Below are 25,376 nucleotides of genomic sequence, written 5' to 3'. Positions count from 1 at the left end.
TAATATTTAAATGTATCTAAACCCATTTCAAAAAATATTTTTTATTTTTAATTAAAATACAATTAAATATAAAAAGTACATGTAACAAATATCGAATTAATATGGTGTCCGAAATGTATCACGCTTACACTAGATAAAATGTATCACGCTTACACTACACATCAAATTATCAACATGATGTCCCTGCTTCATATATTACAATGATCTCAATACATGCAACACTTTCATTACACCATTATTTGGTCAATATGGGTGATTGGTTGTAGACTTATAAAAGATATCAGTATAAAATTTTGAAGGCTAGTCAACAGATTGATACAACTAGCGTGAATGTAAAATAATTAAAATCACTTCCAGGCAAAATAGGAAAGGAAAAGCAAGACTTCTAAATTATGTTGCCAACAGTAGAATGGGACTCAATGCCAGCGTAGTGTGGTCACATGTTCTTTAATGATTATAACGGTGTACTTGTACTAATCAACAACCCAGACAAATTTCTCCACCCTAGCCAATTTGCCATTTCCCCCAGGCAACAAACACAACGACCCAAACTATAAAAACATAGGTCCCACCTACAAATTAATTTAAAGCTGCTTTTCTTTTCTTTTTTCATTCACTAGATTCAAATAAATAAAAATATTAATATATTATATTTATAAAATCATAAAATTAACCACTAGCCAATCAAGACACCCCTCTTCGAGTGAGTGATGAACCTTTGATCAACATTAGACCTTCGTTTTTTGACCTTTTTTCTTTTTATTTTTTTCCTAACAACTTAAAACCAACTAATTGAGATTGGGCTTCCAACCACAGTCTTCCCATCCGTCCATTCTAACCGTCCAAAGGCATTACCATGTGGGGACGCACCAGATGAAGTGAACGTTACTGTATACCACTTTTTCTCCCCCTCTTTGAAGCTCAACACCTGCGGCACAATCGATACCTTCACCAATGGGGAATCCGACGTCACGGAAGCCTTGAACGTTGCTGCGGGTCCCACGTTAGTGAGGGTCCTCGTGTGCTTCACCGCACCCGTTGATGATTCAAACACCACACCAAACGAAGGATAATTGAGATCGGTCACACTGTAAGCCTTTCCCGCGTCGCACTTGAAATTTCTTCTCGCAACGCTTTGGATCTCACCTTCGGTGTAGTTCAAAGCACATAAGAAGCCTAGGTAGTCTTCAGGGGTTAGATCATAGACGAGTCCAGGATTAAGGGCAGCCACGGGGTCCACGTGTCCAGATCCGTGATCGAACGGAGTAGATGGCTTTCCGGTGGCGCTGTCTTGTAATTTTTGGCCGTTCTTGTAAGCCGTGTATGCCGTTGTCATGAGAGCCGACCGAACCGCAGCTGGGCTCCATTCTGGATGAGCCGATTTGACCAGCGCAGCTAAGCCACTCACGTGAGGGCACGACATTGAAGTGCCGGAGATGATGTTGAAGTCCACGCGCCTGTTATCAACGGCTAAGCCTGTGGGACCCACCGCCCTGGACCAACCCGCTAAGATGTTGACACCCGGTGCGATCAGATCAGGCTTCAAGATCTGTTGCGTTAAACCATTGGGGCCACGGGAACTGAACGCCGCCACCACCGGCGACGGCTGGATCCCTACCTTAGTCCCTTCAAAATCGATCTTCACGGTTGGTTTAGCGTCAGTAAAGAGATACTTCTTGACGGCGTCTCCGGCTTTCTCACCTACCGCCGTCGCCGGAAGTAGGTGCGCGTCAGCCACAAGCTCTTCGCCGTTGGCAGCGGTGTTAGCCAGCACCATTCCCAATCCTCCAGCAGCCTTCACCACAGCACCTTTCTGAACCCTAGCGCTAACTCCTCTTTCACACAACACGATTTTCCCGGCAACTTTCTCCGGCGATAGTGTTCCCACCATGCACAAGTTTCCATTCGTCGCGTTGCTTGCATTGCCAGCGTAAACAAACGGTAACGGAGAATCAGGTAAAGCGTTACCTCGATACAAGGAAACACCAGAGAAGTTGAGCCCGTTACCGAGGCTAACGTACGCCGGAAAATCACGATCAAGTGTACCCGCGCCCACGGTAGTGATCCATGGTGCCACATTGGAAAGACTCGAAGGACTGGGACCAGCGTTTCCAGCAGAACAAGAAATTAGAATCCCTTTCTCCATTGCAGCGAAGGATCCAATTGCAACACTGTCTCTGTAATAATCAGAGCTTCCACCACCAAGGGACATAGAAAGAACGTCAACGTGATCCAGAATGGCCCTATCAATGGCGGCGAGAATATCAGAGCTGAAACACCCTCCGATCCAGCACACTTTGTATGCCGCGATTCTAGCTCGCGTGGCCATCCCACGCGCCGTCCCCTGTGCGTAGCCAAAGAGGCTGGCACCAGTTACAACAGATCCCGCGGCGGTGCTGGCGGTGTGGGTCCCGTGGCCGTCGTCGTCGCGAGGGGACTTAGACTCTTTAGTCACATCGATTGGACCTAACATGGCTTCGTAGCCTTTGGCGAAGAATCTCGCTCCTATGAGTTTTCTGTTGCAGTTAGAAGCAGTGAAGTTGGTTCCAGTTTCGCACGTGCCTTTCCACGTACTGGGAACGGGTCCGAGCCCAGTGTCGTCAAAGCTCTTGCTCTCTGGCCAAACACCGGTGTCGAGAACTCCGACGATGACGTCACTGGAGGAATCCGACGCCGGTAAAAGATCCGAGCTCTTGTCAAGGCCCAGGAACAACGGAGTCCTCGTGGTGTGGAGTTCGTACTTTGTCTCCGGAAGCACGGCGAGGACACCGTCCTGTGCCTCTAACAAACGAGCTTCCTCCTCCGTTAACCTGGTGGAGTACCCATGGATGGCGTTCTCGTAGGTGTAAAGCATTTCCGCCGATTCAGAAACGGATTTGAGAGAGGAAGCGTACCACTCAGCGTGGTGCTCAAAGCTCTCCGGCATCTGAGATTTCGCCACGTGGACTATGTAGGTGGTCTTCTTGTTCGCCGAAGTTGCCCCATGGCAGAGAGCAACAAAGAGAAGTAAGAACACTGCAAGAGAAGCTTTACGAGGCGTGCCCATTTTCCTGTGTTTTGATGAGTAAAGTAGCAATGGAATAGAAATAAGAGGGAGAAGCAGGTCTTTTATGTGAGTGTGATTGTGGTGTGAAAAGGGGAAGCGGTGGGTGGTTGTCTGCTTCTCTTGAATTATTGCATTGGAGACAAAAAGCAGGAGGAGGAGAGAGAAAATGAGTGAGTGATGAGTGGGGAAATTGTAGCAGCTGTATCCTGTATGTGTAGTAGTGTAAGACAATTGGGCCTTGCTTTCGCATGTGCGTTTACCACCGTTTCTTTCTCCACTACTGCAAGCCCATCACTTGAGACTGTCCCGTCATTTTATTTTAGAGCAATGATAGGATTATTTATCAACTATATCCAATAACTATTATATCTTTCCTTCCCATCTTTCATAAAGTATCCAATAACCATAATATCGAAATGTAGTTTATGTGGTTTATCGAGAGAGGAGGGTTGATGGTGGTGGTGGGAATGATGATGAGAATATTTTGAGATTTTTTAATAATTTTTTAGTATTTTTGTCATATAAAATTTATTTTTTGTGAATACAAAATTTCTTATATATTTTTATGAGTAGTTGTATTCGTATTTTGAATATTTATAGATAATTTTTTATGTTTTTCTTATCTTTAATAAAATTATAATTATTGGATATAATTGACAATAGAGTTATAATATAAATGAGTTTAGTTATAATTATTGGATATAATTGTTGATAGAGTTGTAAATATAAGTTAATTTTATATTTTTTCCCCCGATATGATTGATTTGTTTGCTAAGCTTTATATTAGCTGTTTTGCAGATTAAAGGCACCACTAGTTGGGCGCTTTAAACAGGGTTGTGCAGGCTTTCAATCACTAACTGCATAGTCCAAACGTTAACTTCGTACACCAATTTTTGACCTACTACCTTGAATTCCCGCAACTGTGTCTTTTAGCGGATGTTATTGGAAATTAATTAATTAATCGATATTTGATAATGGGGTTGGGGTGCATCTATGACCAATGCATCCTGTAAATATGTGATTGTGCAGTGTTGAGGATTGCAGCATTAATTGGGTAAAGGTAGAAAGAAATGTAAAACACGCACATCGGTTCACGGGTATTTATATAGATAAAGTTAACTCAATCTTAATGAACGCAAGATATTTTTCTATTTTCGTTTTGGAGGTTTTCGTTTCTCCTCCCCACCTGCCAACCAAACCAGCTTAAATAAATACTTTTTATTCTCTTAAGAAATTCATGGTCACGGGTGTACCAAAAGGAAGAAAGTGAGAAAGCTCACAATCACTATCTTTGCTAGTGCTGTTGCCTTCTTGGAATTTATTAGGATAGAGTAAGTGGAAAGTGGGAACGAACTATTAAAAACTAGTTTTATACGAAAAACAAAAAAATATGAACGTTTCTTCTTGATTAAGATTTCCAATTTTCCATAGTGGATTTTTTTTCAATATTATTATTATTATTATTATTTAAATTTTAGTTGGTAATATCCATTTTTTTGTAACATCCAAAACAAGCACTATTAGAGATGCCTATAGGTTTGGATTCACCCATGAATTTGTGGGGATTTTGCCCACAAACATTTTTAATCCACACCACTCAACTAAATATTATTCAATCATCTTAGATATCGTAACTTGTGTAAAGATTACTTTACATAAATCTCTTATTCTTAGTTTAACTTCTTCAATATAATGAAATTTTCTTGAATTTTTTTTCAAATTTATTATGGTTGTTTTTATTTCTTATACTCTTTTAGATTTATATATGTTGGTGAATTCTTAATATTGAATCAATAGAGCTAAAAATTTAAAAGTTTAAAAATTCAATCGAGATTTAATTATAATATAATTATATATAATAAAATAATATATTTATAATAACAACAGTAATAATAAACTCTTATTCCATTAAGTGGAGATTGGCTATATGAATCAAATAACATCATTCAACTCTATTATACATCATATTTATAAAGAGATCATTTACATGTAAATCTTATTCGACCACCTTGTGAATGGTCTTTCTAGGTCTTTCTCTATTTTTTACCCCTTATCCAACTTCCATATCATCCACCATCCTGAATGAGTGTTCTGTCGGTCTTCTTTTCACATGTCCAAACCACCTGAGATGCGATTCTACCATCTTTTCCACAATAGGTGCTACTCCAACTCTCTCTCTTATATCTTCGTTCCTTATTCTATCCAATTGCGTATGACCACTCATCCATCTCAACATCTTCATCTCTGTCACACTTAACTTATGTTCGTGCTCCCCTTTAGCTGCCCAACACTCTGTACCATAAAGTATAGTCGGTCTAAACAGTGTGATATAATTTACCTTTAAGTTTTAAAGGCATTTTTTGGGACATATGAAATCAGACGCACTCCGCCATTTTGACCAACCTGCTTGGATTCTATGATTTACATCATGTTCAATCTCTCTATTATCCTATATGATGCACCTAAGATATTTAAAATTTTTAACTTTTTGTAGGATATTTTCTCCAATCTTTATCTCTGTATTAGGTTTTTCCTTCGGCGGCCGAACTTACATTCCATATATTCCGTCTTGCTACGACTTATGCGTAGACCATACACTTCTAGAGCTTCTCTCCATAAATCCAACATCTTATTTAGGTCTTTCCTTGACTCTCCCATAAGGACGATATTATCGGCAAAAAGCATGCACTATGGCATAGGCTATTGAATATGCTCTGTGAGTACTTCCAAGAATAATGTGAAAATGTATGGACTTAAGGATGATCCCTACTGTAATTCTATACCAATAAAAAATTTCTCTGTCACACCACGTTGAGTCTTCACACTAGTTGTAGCCCATCATACAAGTCTATAATTGCACGAATATATGCGATCCTTACTCTCTTCCTTTCCAAAACCTTCCATAAGACTTTCCTTGGCACCCTATCGTACACTTTTTCCAAATTAATAAACACCATATGTAGATCCCTTTTATTACTATGACACATCTCCATAATCATTCTTAACAGATATATTGCTTTAGTAGTGGATCTGCTTGACATAAAACCAAATTGGTTCTTTGTTACTTGTGTCTCTTGTCTCAGCCTTCGTTCTATCACCTTTTCTCATGAAATGGCTCATGAGCTTGATCCCTTTATAGTTTCTGCAACTTTGTATATCTCTCTTATTCTTGTACATAGGTACCAAGGTGCTCTTTCTCCGCTCATCTGGTATCTTTAACCTTAAAATCTCATTAAAAAACTTGGTTAACCAACTAGTGTCTTTCTCTCCAAGACCCTTTCAAACTTCAATTAGAATATTATCGAGTCCTACTATCCTGCCATTTTTCATATACTTTAGAGTCTTTTTTATCTCGAAGTCTCGAACCCTTCGATAGTAGTAAAAGTTTTAATCTTCTTCCCTTGTGTATAACTGACTAAGGTTCGGAAGAGACTTCTGTCTTTCATTAAATAACTAGTAGAAGTAGCTCTTCTACTTTTCATTGATCTTCTCTTCTTGAGCTAAAACCTCTCCGTCTTTATCCTTTATGTACTTAACCTGATCTAAGTCTCTTGTTCTTCTTTCACGGCTCTTTGTGATTCTATATGTACCTTTTTCTCCTTTCTTCGTGTCTAAATACTAGTAGAGACTCTCATGTGCTCTTTTTCTTGTTTTACTTATAGCTACTTTTGTCTCTTTTTTGATCGCCTTATTTTTTTATGTATAATATATTTATGTATAAAAATTTTTTTTTTGAAAAAATAATTCCCACACCTAAATAAGCTAACAACTATTTTCTGGTGAAGGATACAGTTGCTTTTGATTTCTCGCAAGCTGTGGAAAAAAGTTAGGAAACATGCATAATAGTGATCTGTCACGGCCCAGCCCAGCTGGCCTATTTACCGACCCGACTCAAGGATGACCCAACCTGAACGGTCGGGTCAGCTACCGTTACCCGGTTTGCGGCCCAGACACGCGCCCCTGTCGCCAGTTGCCTAACAGCTGTGAGGAAGGAAATTTCCTAGAAGGAGACCTCCCTCTGTGGGGTTCGCCATACTGACAGGGTATATAAGGGGAGGATCCTACCCCTCCCCCAAGGTACATCATCATATCTCTCACTCACATACCATTTGCACACCAACTGACTTGAGCGTCGGAGTGTCTTTGCAGGTGGCATCCCCCCTTAACACACGAAGAGCTCGGGAGATCGTCCGGCCAGACATCCGACCCAGATTCAGGATCATCCCCACCAACCTGTAAAGGACCATCCCGACCCGTCTGGTACTTCGAGTTACCGAACATTGGCGCCGTCTGTGGGAACGCCAACATGAACTTTCTTTTGGGTCCTGTAGTGGGCGACGATGTAGGCAATCCACGCGGGGAAGAAGGTGGAGCAACCTCAGGGGCCCCATCACGAGTGCACCAGATCCCCCCGCGGCAGCTCGAGAGGCGATCCTTTTGAGGAACCGGTAGTGATAGCACTAGAATGATCCAGGAGCTGCGCCACAGAGTGCAAAACCTGGAGCGAGAAGTGGCCAGCAGAGAGCACCGCCAACCAACTCCCAGTCAAGAGCATTCCCGATCTTTTCAAAGGAGGGAAACAAGCCCCCGAAGAAGTCATTCCAGGCGCACTCCGAGCCCTCCATCGGAACCAGAGAGCCAAGAAGAAAGTAGAGAAGCACTGAGAAGACGGTGAGATCCCGTGATATACACCTGATCGCGTGGGGAAGACTCCAAAGAAGGACCGAGGAAAAGACGATCACGCAGAGAAGACAGCCGAGAGAGAGCGAGGGGAAGCCGACAACTGGTGGTCATGGGGGCAACCCTTTTCCACCACTCGATCCTCGAGGTCCGGCTTCCGAAGCACTTCGATAAGCCGACCGACATGAGGTATGATGGGACCCAAGATCCCTAAGAACATCTGACGGCCTTCGAGGACAGGATGAACTTGGAAGGGGTCGATGACGAAGTCAGATGCCGCGCTTTCCCGGTCACCCTAGCAGGCCTGGTGATACGTTGGTTCAACGGCCTCCCTCAAGGCTCTATAACGACCTTCGGGGACATCACCCGAGCCTTCCTAGCCCAATTTACTACCCGCATTGCGAAAGCGAAACACCCGATCAACCTTCTCGGGATAACACAAAGAGCCAGAGAGTCGACCAGGAAATACCTGGACAGGTTCAATGACGAGTGCTTGAAGATCGATAGTCTAATCGACTCGGTGGCCAGTTTATGTTTGATGACCGGGTTGCTAAATGAGGATTTCAGGAAGCATCTTGCCACCAAGTCCGTGTGGACGATGCAAGAAATCCAAAACGTGGCAAGGGAGTATATCAATGATGAAGAAGTCAGCCAGGTTGTGGCGGCCGACAAGCGGTAGCCCGCCTACAGCCAACCTCGACAGCATGGTAGCGGGGAAAGGCTGAAGGAGCACTCCAAAGACGGAGTTTCGATCAAGACCTTTAAGCAGTTCTCCCGGGTAGGAAAGTTTACCAACTATACCCCCCTTACAACCCCAATTGTTGAAGTTTATCAGCAGATCACCGACAAAGGCATCCTGTCGTGGCCCCGACAACTGAAGGACATGATGGGAGGAAACAAAAGCCTCTACTGCGATTACCACAAAGGCTATGGGCACAAGATCCAAGATTGTTTCGACCTGAAGGACGCCCAGGAGCAGGCAATTCGGGAGGAGAAGTTGGCCGATTTCTCCTACCTTATAAGGGAACCGAGGAGGCGGGAAAATGACCGATTGAGTGAGGATAAAAGCCACGCCGTGAGACAAAGGCGAGAGCCCGAGGAGGATAAAGAACACGGCCTCACTGTTGTGAACGTGGTGATCGGAAGAGACGTTCCCCCCAGATTGAAATCGGCTAGCAAGAAAGACACAAAGGTCTTAGCTATGTCCTCTGGCTCCACGCCACCCTCTCGAAGGGTACCGTCGATATCGTTCAGCCCCAAAGATCAATGGTTTGACGATGTGATGGAGAATCCTCCGATGGTGATCACAGCCAGGGTGGGTACTGGCCTAGTGAAACGAATCTTGGTAGACATGGGAGCTGATTCTAACATCATGTTCCGCAATGTATTTGATGCCTTGGGTCTACGGGATTGATAAACCCCATTTGTAGGGTTTATCATGTATTGATTTTTGGAGATTTTATCACCTTTTACCCACATTTATTCAATGAAATAGCATGGTTTTATAACTTCTCCCTTAATTGTGCTTAAGAGTGAAAACATGCTTTTTAGGTCTTAAAATAGCTAAATCTAATTCTCCTTGATTCCATTAGATGCCTTGATATGTTTGTTAAGTGATTTAAGGTTTAGGAGGCAAAGATTGGATCAAAGGAATGAAGAAAGAAGCATGAAAAGTTGGAGAACTCATGAAGAAATGAAAGAACCGGAAAGCTGTCAAGCCGACCTCTTCGCACTTAAACGACCATAACTTGAGCTACAGAGGTCCAAATGATGCGGTTCCAGTTGGGTTAGAAAGCTAACATCCGGGGCTTCGAAATGATATAAGATTTGTCATAGTTGCCACACGTATGGTGGCGCGCACGCGCATAGTATGCGCACGCGCCGTTGCTGCCACCTGGTCCACTTAAAGCAAAACGTGGCCAGCGATTTTAGAAGCCTTGTGGGCCCAATCCAACTCATTTCTGATGCTATTTAAGCCAAGGATTGAAGAGGAATCAAAAAAATTTTAACCATTAGTCATAGTTTAGTTTTAGAAGTAGTTTCTAGAGAGAGAAGCTCTCACTTCTCTCTAGAATTAGGATTAGGATTAGGATTAGTTCTTAGATCTAGGTTTTAATCTTTGCTTTCTTCTACTTCTACCTTTCAATTCTTTGTTGTTACATTCTTCTTCCATTCTTTTGTTGTAATTTCTTTTATGTTGTTCTTATGCTTTGTTGTAGATCTACTTTTTGTTCCTCCTATTCTCTTTCAATTCAATTAGAGGTAATTCATAATAATTGTGTTCATTTGATTTGTTGTTGTTTAATTCCTTGCAATTGAGTAGTGTAGATTTACTTTTCTTGCAATTTTACTATGCTTTTCTTTTATGCCTTCCAAGTGTTTGATGAAATGCTTGGTTGGATTTTAGAGTAGAATTTTATACTATTGGCTTGGAAAGGTAACTTAGGACCTCTTGAGTTACTAATGTCCAAGTGATTGATGATTGGGAGCCATTGACTCTAGTTCTCACTAATTGAATTAGTGGAGAGTTAGGACTTATGGACTATGATTGATATAGCTCATTTGACTTTCCTTTACTATTAGTTAGAGGATGATTTAGTGAGATTAATCCTTGCCAATTCTCATATTGTGGTTAGTGATTAGGATAGAGATCCTTGACCACCAATCCTTGCCAAGACCTTTTTAGGCCTTAGTTTACTTTCTTGTCATTTATCTTTCATGCTTCTTATCAAAACCCCAAAATAACTCACAACCAATAACAAGACACTTTATTGTAATTCCTAGGGAGAACGACCCGAGGTCCAATACTTCAGTTTATAAATTTAGGGGTTTGTTTTAGTGACAAACATCTTTTTGTATGAAAGGATTAGTGATTGGTTTAGAAACTATACTTGCAACGAGAATTCATTTGTGAATTCTAAACCGTCAAAAATTCAATCATCAAAATGGCGCCGTTGCCGGGGAATTGCAATGGTGTTATGTTATTGGTTATTGTATATATGTGAATAGTGTGAATATGTTTGCTTTTGTTAGCTCTTACTAGTTTTAGGATTTAATTTTCTTGCTTCTTATTTGATTTTGTTTTCATTTTCCTCTTGCTATCATGAATTCTCACCTTGGCTATGAGTTTGATTATCAACATGTTGTAGGAAATGAGGACTATAATGAAGATGTGCATTAAGAATGGGACAATCAAAGGTGGGAGGAACCATATGCATATGATCAATCTTCATGGCAACAACCTTCACCAATGCACTATGAAGAAGAGCCATTCTATGATGCATATCAATCCAATGGCTATGGTGAATCACCTTGTGACTTTCAAGAACCACCACCATATGCCTATGAACCATATCCTCAACATAACTCTCAACCATACTCACAAGCCTCTTTTCACCAACCACCTTCATATGACCCTAATCCATATCCATCCTACCAACAACCATATGAGCAATATGAACCACACATAGAGCTACCACCACCCCAACATCAACATTTTCAAGAGCCACCCCCTCCATATTATCACCAAGATGAACCACCTCCAATATACGAAAATTTTCAACCACAAGATGAATACTACTTTCCACCACAACCTCCCATGGAAGAATACTCATATCCATTGATCCAAGAGCCACATGATCCTAATCATATAATCCAAGAGGAACAAGAGTCAAGGGATCATCTCAAAGAAGCATTGGATCAATTTCAAGCAACCATGGAGTGTGTTGTTGGTGCGCGAAATTGTGATCACTACTTTTCACAACTCTCATAATCCCCGGTCATGAACCCCAAAAACTTGGTGTTCAATCCCATGGCATTACACAACTTCGCACAACTAACCAGCAAGTGCACTGGGTCGTCCAAGTAATAAACCTTACGCGAGTAAGGGTCGATCCCACGGAGATTGTTGGTATGAAGCAAGCTATGGTCACCTTGTAAATCTTAGTCAGGCAGACTCAAATGGGTATAGGTGATAAACGCATAAAGCATAAAGATAAAGATAGAGGTACTTATGTAATTCATTGGTAGGAACTTCAGATAAGCGTATGAAGATGCCTTCCCTTCCGTCTCTCTGCTTTCCTACTGTCTTCATCCAATCCTTCTTACTCCTTTCCATGGCAAGCTTATGTAGGGTTTCACCGTTGTCAGTGGCTACCTCCCATCCTCTCAGTGAAAATGTTCCTATGCTCTGTCACAGCATATGGCTAATCAGCTGTCGGTTCTCGGTCAGGCCGGAATAGAATCCAGTGATTCTTTTGCGTCTGTCACTAACGCCCCGCCTGCTAGGAGTTTGAAGCACGTCACAGTCATTCGATCATTGAATCCTACTCAGAATACCACAGACAAGGTTAGACCTTCCGGATTCTCTTGAATGCCGCCATCAGTTCTTGCCTATACCACGAAGACTCTGATCTCACGGAATGGCTGGCTCGTTTGTCAGGCGAGCACTCGGTTGTCAGGCGATCAACCATGCATCGTGTATCAGGAATCCAAGAGATATTCACTAGAGCCTTGATTGCTTGTAGAACAAAAGTGGTTGTCAGTCACCTTGTTCATAGGTGAGAATGATGATGAGTGTCACGGATCATCACATTCATCAAGTTGAAGAACAAGTGATATCTTGGACAAAGAACAAGCGGAATTGAATGGAAGAACAATAGTAATTGCATTAATACTCGAGGTACAGCAGAGCTCCACACCTTAATCTATGGTGTGTAGAAACTCCACCGTTGAAAATACATAAGAACGAGGTCTAGGCATGGCCGAATGGCCAGCCTCCCAATGATCTAAGAACTAGATGTCCAAAGATGATCAAAGGATCTAAAATTAATCCAAAGATGAAAATACAATAGTAAGAGGTCCTATTTATAAGAAACTAGTAGCCTAGGGTGTACAGAGATGAGTAAATGACATAAAAATCCACTTCCGGGCCCACTTGGTGTGTGCTTGGGCTGAGCAATGAAGCAATTTCGTGTAGAGACTCTTCTTGGAGTTAAACGCCAGCTTTTATGCCAGTTTGGGCGTTTAACTCCCATTTAGGTGCCAGTTCCGGCGTTTAATGCTGGGATTTCTGAGGGTGACTTTGAACGCCGGTTTGGGCCATCAAATCTTGGGCAAAGTATGGACTATCATATATTGCTGGAAAGCCCAGGATGTCTACTTTCCAACGCCGTTGAGAGCGCGCCAATTGGGCTTCTGTAGCTCCAGAAAATCCACTTCGAGTGCAGGGAGGTCAGAATCCAACAGCATCTGCAGTCCTTTTCAGTCTCTGGATCAGATTTTTGCTCAGGTCCCTCAATTTCAGCCAGAAAATACCTGAAATCACAGAAAAACACACAAACTCATAGTAAAGTCCAGAAAAGTGAATTTTAACTAAAAACTAATAAAAATATACTAGGAACTTAACTAAAACTACTAAAAACATACTAAAAACAATGCCAAAAAGGGTACAAATTATCCGCTCATCACAACACCAAACTTAAATTGTTGCTTGTCCCCAAGCAACTGAAAATCAAATAAGATAAAAAGAAGAGAATATACTATAGACTCCAAATTATCAATGAAACTTAGCTCCAAATTAGATGAGCGGGACTAGTAGCTTTTTGCCTCCAAACAGTTTTGGCATCTCACTTTATCCTTTGAAATTCAGAATGATTGGCTTCTTTAGGAACTCAGAATCCAGATAATGTTATTGATTCACCTAGTTAAGTATGATGATTCTTGAACACAGCTACTTATTGAGTCTTGGCCGTGGCCCAAAGCACTCTGTCTTCCAGTATTACCACCGGATACATACATGCCACAGACACATAATTGGGTGAACCTTTTCAGATTGTGACTCAGCTTTGCTAGAGTCCCCAATTAGAGGTGTCCAGGGTTCTTAAGCACACTCTTTTTGCCTTGGATCACAACTTTATTTCTTTCTTTTTCTTTCTTTTTCTCTTTCTCCTCTTTTTTTTTTCGTTTTTTTCGTTTTTTTTTGTATTCACTGCTTTTTCTTGCTTCAAGAATCATTTTTATGATTTTTCAGATCCTCAGTAACATGTCTCCTTTTTCATCATTCTTTCAAGAGCCAACAATTTTAACATTCATGAACAACAAATTCAAAAGACATATGCACTGTTCAAGCATACATTCAGAAAACAAAAAGTATTGTCACCACATCAAACTAATTAAGCTAGTTTTAAAGATGAATTCGAAATCCTGTACTTCTTGTTCTTTTGTAATAAAAACAGTTTTCATTTAAGAAAGGTGATGGATTCATAGGACATTCATAACTTTAAGGCATAGACACTAAGACACTAATGATCATAAGACACAAACATGGATAAACATAAGCACTAAATTTTCGAAAAACAGGAATTAAAGAACAAGGAGATTAAAGAACGGGTCCACCTTAGTGATGGCGGCTCTTTCTTCCTCTTGAAGATCCTATGGAGTGCTTGAGCTCCTCAATGTCTCTTCCTTGTCTTTGTTGCTCCTCTCTCATGATTCTTTGATCTTCTCTAATTTCATGGAGGATGATGGAGTGTTCTTGATGCTCCACCCTTAGTTGTCCCATGTTGGAACTCAGTTCTCCTAGGGAGGTGTTCAGTTGCTCCCAATAGTTTTGTGGAGGAAAGTGCATCCCTTGAGGCATCTCAGGGATCTCATGATGAGTGGGGTCTCTTGTGTGCTCCATCCTTTTCTTAGTGATGGGCTTATCCTCATCAATGGGGATGTCTCCCTCTATGTCAACTCCAACTGAATAACAGAGGTGACAAATGAGATGAGGAAAGGCTAACCTTGCTAAGGTAGAGGACTTGTCCGCCACCTTATAGAGTTCTTGGGCTATAACCTCATGAACTTCCACTTCTTCTCCAATCATGATGCTATGAATCATGATGGCCCGGTCTAGAGTAACTTCGGACCGGTTGCTAGTGGGAATGATTGAGCGTTGGATAAACTCCAACCATCCTCTAGCCACGGGTTTGAGGTCATGCCTTCTCGATTGAACCGGCTTGCCTCTTGAATCTCTCTTCCATTGAGCGCCCTCTTCACAAATGTCTGTGAGGACTTGGTCCAACCTTTGATCAAAGTTGACCCTTCTAGTGTAAGGATGTTCATCTCCTTGCATCATGGGCAAATTGAATGCCAACCTTACACTTTCCGGACTAAAATCCAAGTATTTCCCCCGAACCATAGTAAGGTAATTCTTTGGATTCGGGTTCCCATTTTGATCATGGTTCTTGGTGATCCATGCATTGGCATAGAACTCTTGAACCATCAAGATTCCGACTTGTTGAATGGGGTTGGTAAGAACTTCCCAACCTCTTCTTCGAATCTCATGTCGGATCTCCGGATATTCTCCCTTTTTGAGTGAAAAAGGGACCTCGGGGATCACCTTCTTCAAGGCCTCAACTTCATAGAAGTGGTCTTGATGCACCCTTGAGATGAATCTTTCCATCTCCCATGACTCGGAGGTAGAAGCTTTTGCCTTCCCTTTCCTCTTTCTAGAGGTTTCTCCGGCCTTGGATGCCATAAATGGTTATGGAAAAACGAAAAAGCAATGCTTTTACCACACCAAACTTAAAAGGTTTGCTCGTCCTCGAGCAAAAGAAGAAAGAAGAGAGTAGAAGAAGAAGAAATGAGGAAGAAGGGAATGGCTTTGTGTTCGGCCAAAGAGGGGGAGAAGTGGTGTTTAGGTTGGAAAGTGGTTTGAATTTGAATGGTGAGGTAGGTGGGGTTTTATGAAGGATGGATGTGAGTGGTGAAGAGGTGAAGAAGAGAGAGAGAGTGGTGGGGTTGGTAAGGATCCTGTGGGGTCCACAGATCCTGTGGTGTCAAGAAAAAGTCATCCCTGCACCAAATGGCATTCAAAATCACGTTTTGAGCCATTTCTGGCGTTAAACGCCGGGCTGGTGCCCATTCCTGGCGTTTAACGCCAGGTTCTTGCCCTTTTCTGGTGTTTAACGCCAGTCTGGTACCCCTTTCTGGCGTTAAACGCCCAGAATGGTGCCAGACTGGGCGTTAAACGCCCAACTGCTAGCTTCACTGGCGTTTAAACGCCAGTGGGTTCTTCCTCCAGGGTGTGCTGTTTTTCTTCCTGTTTTTCATTCTGTTTTTGCTTTTTCAATTGATTTTGTGACTTCTCATGATCATCAACCTACAAAAAACATAAAATAACAAAAGAAAATAGATAAAATATAACATTGGGTTGCCTCCCAACAAGCGCTTCTTTAATGTCAGTAGCTTGACAGATGGCTCTCATGGAGCCTCACATTTTCTCAGAGCAATGTTGGAACCTCCCAACACCAAACTTAGAGTTTGAATGTGGGGGTTCAACACCAAACTTAGAGTTTGGTTGTGGCCTCCCAACACCAAACTTAGAGTTTGACTGTGGGGGCTCTGTTTGACTCTGATTTGAGAGAAGCTCTTCATGCTTCCTCTCCATGATGACAGAGGGATATCCTTGAGCCTTAAACACCAAGGATTCTTCATTCACTTGAATGATCAACTCTCCTCTATCAACATCAATCACAGCCTTTGCTGTGGCCAGGAAGGGTCTGCCAAGGATGATGGTTTCATCCATGCACTTTCCAGTCTCTAGGATTATGAAATCCACAGGGATGTAATGGTTTTCAATCTTCACCAAAACATCCTCTACAAGTCCATGAGCTTGTTTTCTTGAGTTGTCTGCCATCTCTAATGAGATTCTTGCAGCTTGCACCTCAAAGATCCCTAGCTTCTCCATTACAGAGAGAGGCATGAGGTTTACACTTGACCCTAAGTCACACAGAGCCTTCTTGAAGGTCATGTTGCCTATGGTACAAGGTATTGAAAACTTCCCAGGATCTTGTCTCTTTTGAGGTAATTTCTGCCTAGACAAGTCATCCAGTTCTTTGGTGAGCAAAGGAGGTTCATTCTCCCAAGTCTCATTTCCAAATAACTTGTCATTTAGCTTCATGATTGCTCCAAGGTATTTAGCAACTTGCTCTTCAGTGACATACTCATCCTCTTCAGAGGAAGAATACTCATCAGAGCTCATGAATGGCAGAAGTAAGTCCAATGGAATCTCTATGGTCTCATTTTGAGCCTCAGATTCCCATGGTTCCTCATTAGGGAACTCATTGGAGGTCAGTGCACGCCCATTGAAGTCTTCCTCAGTGGCGTTCATTTCCTCTCCTTCCTCTCCAAATTCGGCCATATTGATGGCCTTGCACTCTCCTTTTGGGTTTTCTTCTGTATTGCTTGGGAGGGTACTAGGAGGGAGTTCAGTAACTTTCTTGCTCAGCTGTCCCACTTGTGCCTCCAAATTCCTAATGGAGGACCTTGTTTCAGTCATGAAACTTTGAGTGATTTTGATTAGATCAGAGACCATGGTTGCTAAGTCAGAGGTGTTCTGCTTAGAACTCTCTGTCTGTTGCTGAGAAGATGATGGAAAAGGCTTGCCATTGCTAAACCTGTTTCTTCCACCATTATTGTTGTTAAAACCTTGTTGAGGTCTTTCTTGATTCTTCCATGAGAAATTTGGGTGATTTCTCCATGAAGAATTATAGGTGTTTCCATAGGGTTCTCCTAGGTAATTCACCTCTTCCATTGAAGGGTTCTCAGGATCATAGGCTTCTTCTTTAGATGAAGCATCCTTAGTACTGCTTGGTGCACTTTGCATTCCAGACAGACTTTGAGAAATCAAATTGACTTGTTGAGTCAATATTTTATTCTGAGCCAATATGGCATTCAGAGTGTCAATCTCAAGAACTCCTTTCTTCTGATTAGTCCCATTGTTCACAGGATTCCTTTCAGAAGTGTACATGAATTGGTTATTTGCAACCATTTCAATTAGCTCTTGAGCTTCTGTAGGCGTCTTCTTCAAATGAAGAGATCCTCCAGCAGAGCTATCCAAAGACATCTTGGATAGTTCAGAGAGACCATCATAGAAAATACCTATGATGCTCCATTCAGAAAGCATGTCAGAAGGATATTTTCTGATCAATTGTTTGTATCTTTCCCAAGCTTCATAGAGGGATTCTCCATCCTTTTGTCTGAAGGTTTGGACTTCCACTCTAAGCTTACTCAATTTTTGAGGTGGAAAGAACTTTGCCAAAAAGGCATTGACTAGCTTTTCCCATGAGTCCAGGCTTTCTTTAGGTTGTGAGTCCAACCATGTCCTAGCTCTGTCTTTTACAGCAAAAGGGAATAGCATAAGTCTGTAGACCTCAGGGTCTACCCCATTAGTCTTGACAGTGTCACAGATTTGCAAGAATTCAGCTAAAAACTGATGAGGATCTTCCAATGGAAGTCCATGAAACTTGCAATTCTGTTGCATTAGAGAAACTAATTGAGGCTTAAGCTCAAAGTTGTTTGCTCCAATGGCAGGGATAGAGATGCTTCTCCCATAGAAGTCGGGAGTAGGTGCAGTAAAGTCACCCAGCACCTTCCTTGCATTGTTTGCATTGTTGTTGTTTTCGGCTGCCATGTCTTCTTCTTCTTTGAAGATTTCTGTTAGGTCCTCTATAGAGAATTGTGCCTTAGCTTCTCTTAGCTTTCGCTTCAAGGTCCTTTCAGGTTCAGGATCAGCTTCAACAAGAATGCCTTTGTCTCTGCTCCTGCTCATATGAAAGAGAAGAGAACAAGAAAATATGGAATCCTCTATGTCACAGTATAGAGATTCCTTGAGGTGTCAGAAGAACAGAATAATAGAAGACAGAGGTAGAAAATTCGAACTTATCAAAGAAGATGGAGTTCGAATTTTGCATTAAGGAATAGTGTTAGTCCATAAATAGAAGGATGTGAGAGGAGGGAAGGTAATTTTCGAAAATCAAGTAAAAGAATTTGAAAACCTTTTGAAAAACATTAATTAGTTTTCGAAAATAAGAGTGGGAAAGAAATCAAGTGATTTTTGAAAAAGATTTTGAAATTAGAAGTAAAAAAGATTTGATTGAGAACTATTTTGAAAAAGATGAGGTTAAGAAGATATGATTGGTTTTAAAAATTATGTGATTGAAAAGATATGATTTGAAAACAATTTTAAAAAGATTTGATTTTAAAAATTAATGACTTGCCTATCAAGAAAAGATATGATTCAAACATTAAACCTTTCTCAACAGAAAAGGCAACATACTTGAAATGTTGAATCAAATCATTAATTGATAGCAAGTATCTTTGAAAAAGGAAAGAAATTGATTTTGAAAAAGATTTGATTGAAAAATTGATTTGAAAAAGATTTGATTTTGAAAAACTTTGAAAACTTGAAAAAAAAATTGATTTGAAAACAAAATCCTCCCCCTTGTACCATCCTGGCGTTAAACGCCCAGAATGGTGCACATTCTGGCGTTTAACGCCCAAAACTATACCCTTTTGGGCGTTAAACGCCCAACCAGGTACCCTGGCTGGCGTTTAAACGCCAGTCTGTCCTTCTTCACTGGGCGTTTTGAACGCCCAGCTTTTTCTGTGCAATTCCTCTGCTGTATGTTCTGAATCTTTAATTCTCTGTATTATTGACTTGAGAAGACACAAATTAAAAATATTTTTGGATTTTTTTAATAATCAAAATGCAACTAAAATCAAATAACAATGCATGCAAGACATCAAACTTAGCAGTTTGTATACTACTGACACTGACAAAATGAGAATGCATATGGAGAACAACAAAACACTCAAGTCAAGAGAATTCAAAGATCAGAGTAAGAAATAATCAAGAATTACTTGAAGATCCTTAAGACACATGAATGAATGCATGCAATTGACACCAAACTTAAGATGAGACTCTAGACTCAAACAAGAAACATAAAATATTTTTGGTTTTTATGATTTTATAAATTTTTTTGTGCTTTTTCGAAAATTAAGTGAAAAAGAAAATAAAGGTATCAAAATTCTTAATGAGAATTCCAGGAATCATGCAATGTTAGTCTAAAGCTTTAGTCTAAAGGAATTAGACATGGCTAGCCAAGCTTCAGCAGGACATTGCATTCAAGAGCTAAATTGATGAGAATCAATCAGCTTTGGTGATGATAAGAACATCACCTTGAAACACTAGAATTCATTCTTAAGAACTCTGAAAAAAAATACCTAATCTAAGCAACAAGATGAACCGTCAGTTGTCCATACACAAAACAATCCCCGGCAACGGCACCAAAAACTTGGTGCGCGAAATTGTGATCACTACTTTTCACAACTCTCATAATCCCCGGTTATGAACCCCAAAAACTTGGTGTTCAATCCCATGGCATTACACAACTTCGCACAACTAACCAGCAAGTGCACTGGGTCGTCCAAGTAATAAACCTTACGTGAGTAAGGGTCGATCCCACGGAGATTGTTGGTATGAAGTAAGCTATGGTCACCTTGTAAATCTTAGTCAGGCAGACTCAAATGGGTATAGGTGATAAACGTATAAAGCATAAAGATAAAGATAGAGGTACTTATGTAATTCATTGGTAGGAACTTCAGATAAGCGTATGAAGATGCCTTCCCTTCCGTCTCTCTGCTTTCCTACTGTCTTCATCCAATCCTTCTTACTCCTTTCCATGGCAAGCTTATGTAGGGTTTCACCGTTGTCAGTGGCTACCTCCCATCCTCTCAGTGAAAATGTTCCTATGCTCTGTCACAGCATATGGCTAATCAGCTGTCGGTTCTCGGTCAGGCCGGAATAGAATCCAGTGGTTCTTTTGCGTCTGTCACTAACGCCCCGCCTGCTAGGAGTTTGAAGCACGTCACAGTCATTCGATCATTGAATCCTACTCAGAATACCACAGACAAGGTTAGACCTTCCGGATTCTCTTGAATGCCGCCATCAGTTCTTGCCTATACCACGAAGACTCTGATCTCACGGAATGGCTGGCTCATTTGTCAGGCGAGCACTCGGTTGTCAGGCGATCAACCATGCATCGTGTATCAGGAATCCAAGAGATATTCACTAGAGCCTTGATTGCTTGTAGAACAAAAGTGGTTGTCAGTCACCTTGTTCATAGGTGAGAATGATGATGAGTGTCACGGATCATCACATTCATCAAGTTGAAGAACAAGTGATATCTTGGACAAAGAACAAGCGGAATTGAATGGAAGAACAATAGTAATTGCATTAATACTTGAGGTACAGCAGAGCTCCACACCTTAATCTATGGTGTGTAGAAACTCCACCGTTGAAAATACATAAGAACGAGGTCTAGGCATGGCCGAATGGCCAGCCTCCCAATGATCTAAGAACTAGATGTCCAAAGATGATCAAAGGATCTAAAATTAATCCAAAGATGAAAATACAATAGTAAGAGGTCCTATTTATAAGAAACTAGTAGCCTAGGGTGTACAGAGATGAGTAAATGACATAAAAATCCACTTCCGGGCCCACTTGGTGTGTGCTTGGGCTGAGCAATGAAGCAATTTCGTGTAGAGACTCTTCTTGGAGTTAAACGCCAGCTTTTATGCCAGTTTGGGCGTTTAACTCCCATTTAGGTGCCAGTTCCGGCGTTTAACGCTGGGATTTCTGAGGGTGACTTTGAACGCCGGTTTGGGCCATCAAATCTTGGGCAAAGTATGGACTATCATATATTGCTGGAAAGCCCAGGATGTCTAATTTCCAACGCCGTTGAGAGCGCGCCAATTGGGCTTCTGTAGCTCCAGAAAATCCATTTCGAGTGCAGGGAGGTCAGAATCCAACAGCATCTGCAGTCCTTTTCAGTCTCTGGATCAGATTTTTGCTCAGGTCCCTCAATTTCAGCCAGAAAATACCTGAAATCACAGAAAAACACACAAACTCATAGTAAAGTCCAGAAAAGTGAATTTTAACTAAAAACTAATAAAAATATACTAGGAACTTAACTAAAACTACTAAAAACATACTAAAAACAATGCCAAAAAGGGTACAAATTATCCGCTCATCAGTTGTGCAACAAGTGGAAAGAATGGAAAACATTGAACCACCACAACTCTACCAAGAAGAACCAGCTTCCTATTATGAACCCCTTCCCCAAAATGAGGAACCCTTCCACCCACCCCAATCTCTAATGGATGAAACCCATGGTGTTCTTGTTCAAGGGCAAGAAGAGATGAAAAGGGATGTGCAAAACTTCATGGCCGCCTTGGATGCGGTAACAAATCAATTAGCCTCCCAATGCTTGAACACTCAAGGAACTCCCATGGCTACATGTGGAGAATCAAATGAAGAGCATAGCATGAAGGAGAGATTGGAAACTCCGGTGGGAAATGAGGGAAGTTGCTTTATATTGGAACAATTGGAGGAAGCTTTAATTGTTGAAGACAAGGAAGAAGTGGTAGAAGACTTAGGAGATGCGGAGCTTCCATGGGAACATAGAGTTGAAGAAAACTCCTCCAAGATGATTGAAATTGATGCTAGGGAGGAAAGTGCACACCTTCCAAGGCATACTCCATATGAAGACTTGGATGAGATAGAGCAAGGATTGAGTTTCCTTGGTGATGAAGATCAAGCATCAAGTCTTAGTGGTGAAGAATCCTTTGAGCATGAAGAACCTTCTCCCGTTGGATTTGAAAGCGTTGAGGAGGTAAATTTTTCTCACCCTCCCTATTATGATTTGAGTAAAGGAAAAGGTTTAGATAAAATTGTTAAACAAAGGATTGAGATTAAGAGATCTTGTGAAGAGGTGGAAGTCCCTAGAAATAGAAGAACGAGGGTTGGCTATGCTTTGTCAAGATCTTTGGAAGCATCTTTGCCTAGGTTGCCATCTACACCTTCATTTGAGTGGGTGAAATTCATTTCTATTAGCTTTATTATCCCACTTGAATATGGTTTGCTTGAAACGGATGGCCAACTTAGGGAAGTTTGTGGGATGAAACGTAAGCGGAAAAGGTTTTGTGGTGGGCGTTGCAAATCAAGGCTTATTATGGTTGATGCATCAAACATGAGATATAAAGGTTGGAGTAGTGCTCAAATAGATGGGTCTAAGAGGATTGTTGGCCACTATATAGAGAATTCACCTTACTTACCACCCGGATGGACTAATAATTATGATCAACTTCAAGACGGGTGTGAAAATAAAGTGTGGGATCCCGGATTAGAAAAAGAGGATCAATATTGGGAGCCCCAAGCTTGTGAAGAACTCCATCAACACTTGGCTCAACCCATAGAAAATCTTGGGGCACAATGGAGAACCAAGCATTGGTGGGAGTTCCAAGATGAGTACAAGCACAAGCCACCTTGATGAGGAGCTCCCCATAAGTCCAACTTAAGGACAATAAACAAAAGTGCTAGGTGGGAGACACCCCACCATGGTAAAATCCTTTCATTTTCTCCTTTGTACATATTGGTAGAACTAGTTTAATTTCATGTTTAGATTAGTTGGTTGAGTTTAATTAGTATTTTAGCATGTTAAATAAGGTTTTAGGGTGTTTTGGTAGTAGCTTGGAGGTTTGGAATGCTTGGATTGGTGCAAAAACATAGCAAAAATTTTTGAAAAACAGAACACCATCCACGCGTTCGCGCACATGACGCGTACGCGCACCTGAGCATTTTTCGACCACCCACGCGGACGCGCACTGTACGCGTACGCGTGGATGCAAAAATTCTACCCCAGCCAAAGACCCGAGAGTTGTGCCAGACTTGGGCCGACACTATGCCTCCGGCCTAACTCGACGCACGCGTGCGCGCACCTGGCGCATACGCGCCCTTCAACCAATTTGCCCATTGACGCGTAAACGTGCATGACGCACACGCGTCGGTAAAAAAAAAAGAGTTTTTTTTTTCTCTCATCTTCCATTTTCTTTTGTTAATCACATTCGCATACTTCTACTCTTCCCATTTTCATTTAGTTTTTGTAGCATGTTTTCGTCTTTTAAAAAAAAAAGCCATTTTAATAATGGTGTTGAACTTTCCTACTCAATTGTTGAGACTTTCTTGCATTATTTTGATGCTTCTTGACTCGTTTGATATTGTTGGGTGATAAAACTTTTAAATCAATGTGTCATCTTGAATGACTCTTGTGTCTTTGTGCATTGATATGACCTCATATTGTCTTTCATGACCCACTTCTTCTCATTTGAACTTGATGCTCAATACACTCTTCATGCTTTAACTTTACTCTTGCATCGAGCTTAATGATATGCCCTAGCTTACATTGTTTTCTCACTCACATGCCTAGCTAACATGTAGTAGGGAATCATACTCTTATTTGGCATTAGCCCCCGCCTATGTTCTAATTGCTTTGATATATTTGTTATAGGCTTCATTTTCTTTCTTTCTTTCTTTTGGGTTGGCCACCAATACGGAGGAGAAAGGAAAAGCTTTTAAATGGGGCAACAAACAAGTCATCCGCACAACCTTTTGAAGGAGCTCATCAATTATAGCAACCCATCCACCTTGCTATTCTTTGCATGCACCGAGGACGGTGCAATCTTCAAGTGTGGGGAGGTCGTCCGACCGATCTCCATGGGTAACAATTTCCTTTTCAACACCAAATTTTTATTTTCTTTGTTAGTTAGTTATTGCATTTGCATGCTAGGTTGCATGTTTGTTAGAATTTGTACATATTTTACTACCCTCTTCTTATTAGGACTACTTGGTTAGGGTGATGATTTCTTTCCCAAGAAACCGTTTTAGGGCAACCTACCAATTTGAAAATTTTTTGTTGAACTTGCTTGAAAGAATGTATTTTGGAACATGGTTTTTGAGCTAAGAACACAAGCTTGCGAGTTTTGAGCCTATTGGTGTGGTTACATCTTATAACCACTTATTTTTCCATTCTTGTGTGCATTATTCTCTTTCTATGATTGTAATCTTTGAATTGTTTGATTCTTTATATCCATTATTTTGTGTATTCATGCATTTATATGATTGAGGCCATCATTTCATTAGCTCATTTACCCAAATGGCCTTACCTTTTATCTTCCTTTGTTAGCCAAATTTGAGCCTACGATTAACCCATTTTGTTCTTAATTTAGCACATTACAAGCCTTAAAGCGAAAAACAATAAAAGTCCTTATTTGGATCTTTGATTGGCTTAGGCTAGTGTGCGTGAGTATCATTCAAGTGTGGAAAATCTTGGGACATTGGGGAAATAAAAGGGTAGTTTTGTATTTTTGTTGTAAATATTGGGAATTGGGTACATGCTCGTGTATTGATCAAATGTATAGACCTTATGCATTGATGCTCTTGTATATAAAAAAAAATGAGAAAAACAAAAGAAAAAGAAAAGAAAAATAATATGGAAAAAAAATATAGAAAAAAAATAGAAAAGAAAGAAAAAGAAAAACAATAAAAAGGGGACAAAATGCCCCAAAGTAAAGCTCAAATAAAAGTCAATGCATATGTGTTGTGAAATGAAAAGAGAATGCATGAGTATGTGGAAAAATGAAGAATGGGTAGTTAGGTTAGAATATAGGATGTCATAGGTTAGGTGGGAAGTCTAAGCCTATCAAAGATTCAAACTTCAAGCTCACTTGACCAACTATGCATCCTACCTTAACCCTAGCCCCATTACAACCTAAAGATAAGACCTCATGATAATTGTATGCATGCATGAAATAATTGTTGATTGTTAGATGAAAAATAAATTTTGGAAAGCATGATTAGGGGAGAATTGAGTGAATCAACCCCAAACACCGAGTGACTAGAGTGCAAACACTTCCGGTGAGGGTTCGATGCTCAATTCCTTGATTCCCGGCTTTCACGAGCGTTCTTCTTGCAAATCTATGTGAA

The 25,376-nt window shown here is 41.0% G+C and overlaps 2 protein-coding genes and 1 non-coding gene across 3 annotated transcripts; 2 read left to right on the top strand and 1 right to left on the bottom strand.

Annotated features, from left to right (window-relative positions):
- Positions 1-410: 410 nt before the first annotated feature.
- On the bottom strand, positions 411-3,366 carry LOC130935080 (subtilisin-like protease SBT1.7). Its single transcript, XM_057864642.1, has one exon. It carries the CDS (start codon positions 3,044-3,046, stop codon positions 779-781), a length of 2,268 nt encoding a protein of 755 aa, XP_057720625.1. The 5' UTR covers positions 3,047-3,366; the 3' UTR covers positions 411-778.
- Positions 3,367-7,967: 4,601 nt separating this feature from the next.
- On the top strand, positions 7,968-8,405 carry LOC130934145 (uncharacterized). The gene has a single exon (XM_057863732.1). It carries the CDS (start codon positions 7,968-7,970, stop codon positions 8,403-8,405), a length of 438 nt encoding a protein of 145 aa, XP_057719715.1.
- A 9,267-nt stretch (positions 8,406-17,672) lies between these two features.
- Positions 17,673-17,780, top strand: LOC130938653 (small nucleolar RNA R71). Its single transcript, XR_009069811.1, has one exon. It is a non-coding gene; the product is annotated as a small nucleolar RNA R71 (small nucleolar RNA).
- The last annotated feature ends 7,596 nt before the right edge of the window (positions 17,781-25,376 follow it).

Source organism: Arachis stenosperma, chromosome 6 (assembly GCF_014773155.1).
Source record: "Arachis stenosperma cultivar V10309 chromosome 6, arast.V10309.gnm1.PFL2, whole genome shotgun sequence".
Taxonomy (NCBI): domain Eukaryota; kingdom Viridiplantae; phylum Streptophyta; class Magnoliopsida; order Fabales; family Fabaceae; genus Arachis; species Arachis stenosperma.
Note: the sequence above shows the minus strand (reverse complement) of the source record. Positions and strands in the feature narration are given on the sequence as shown.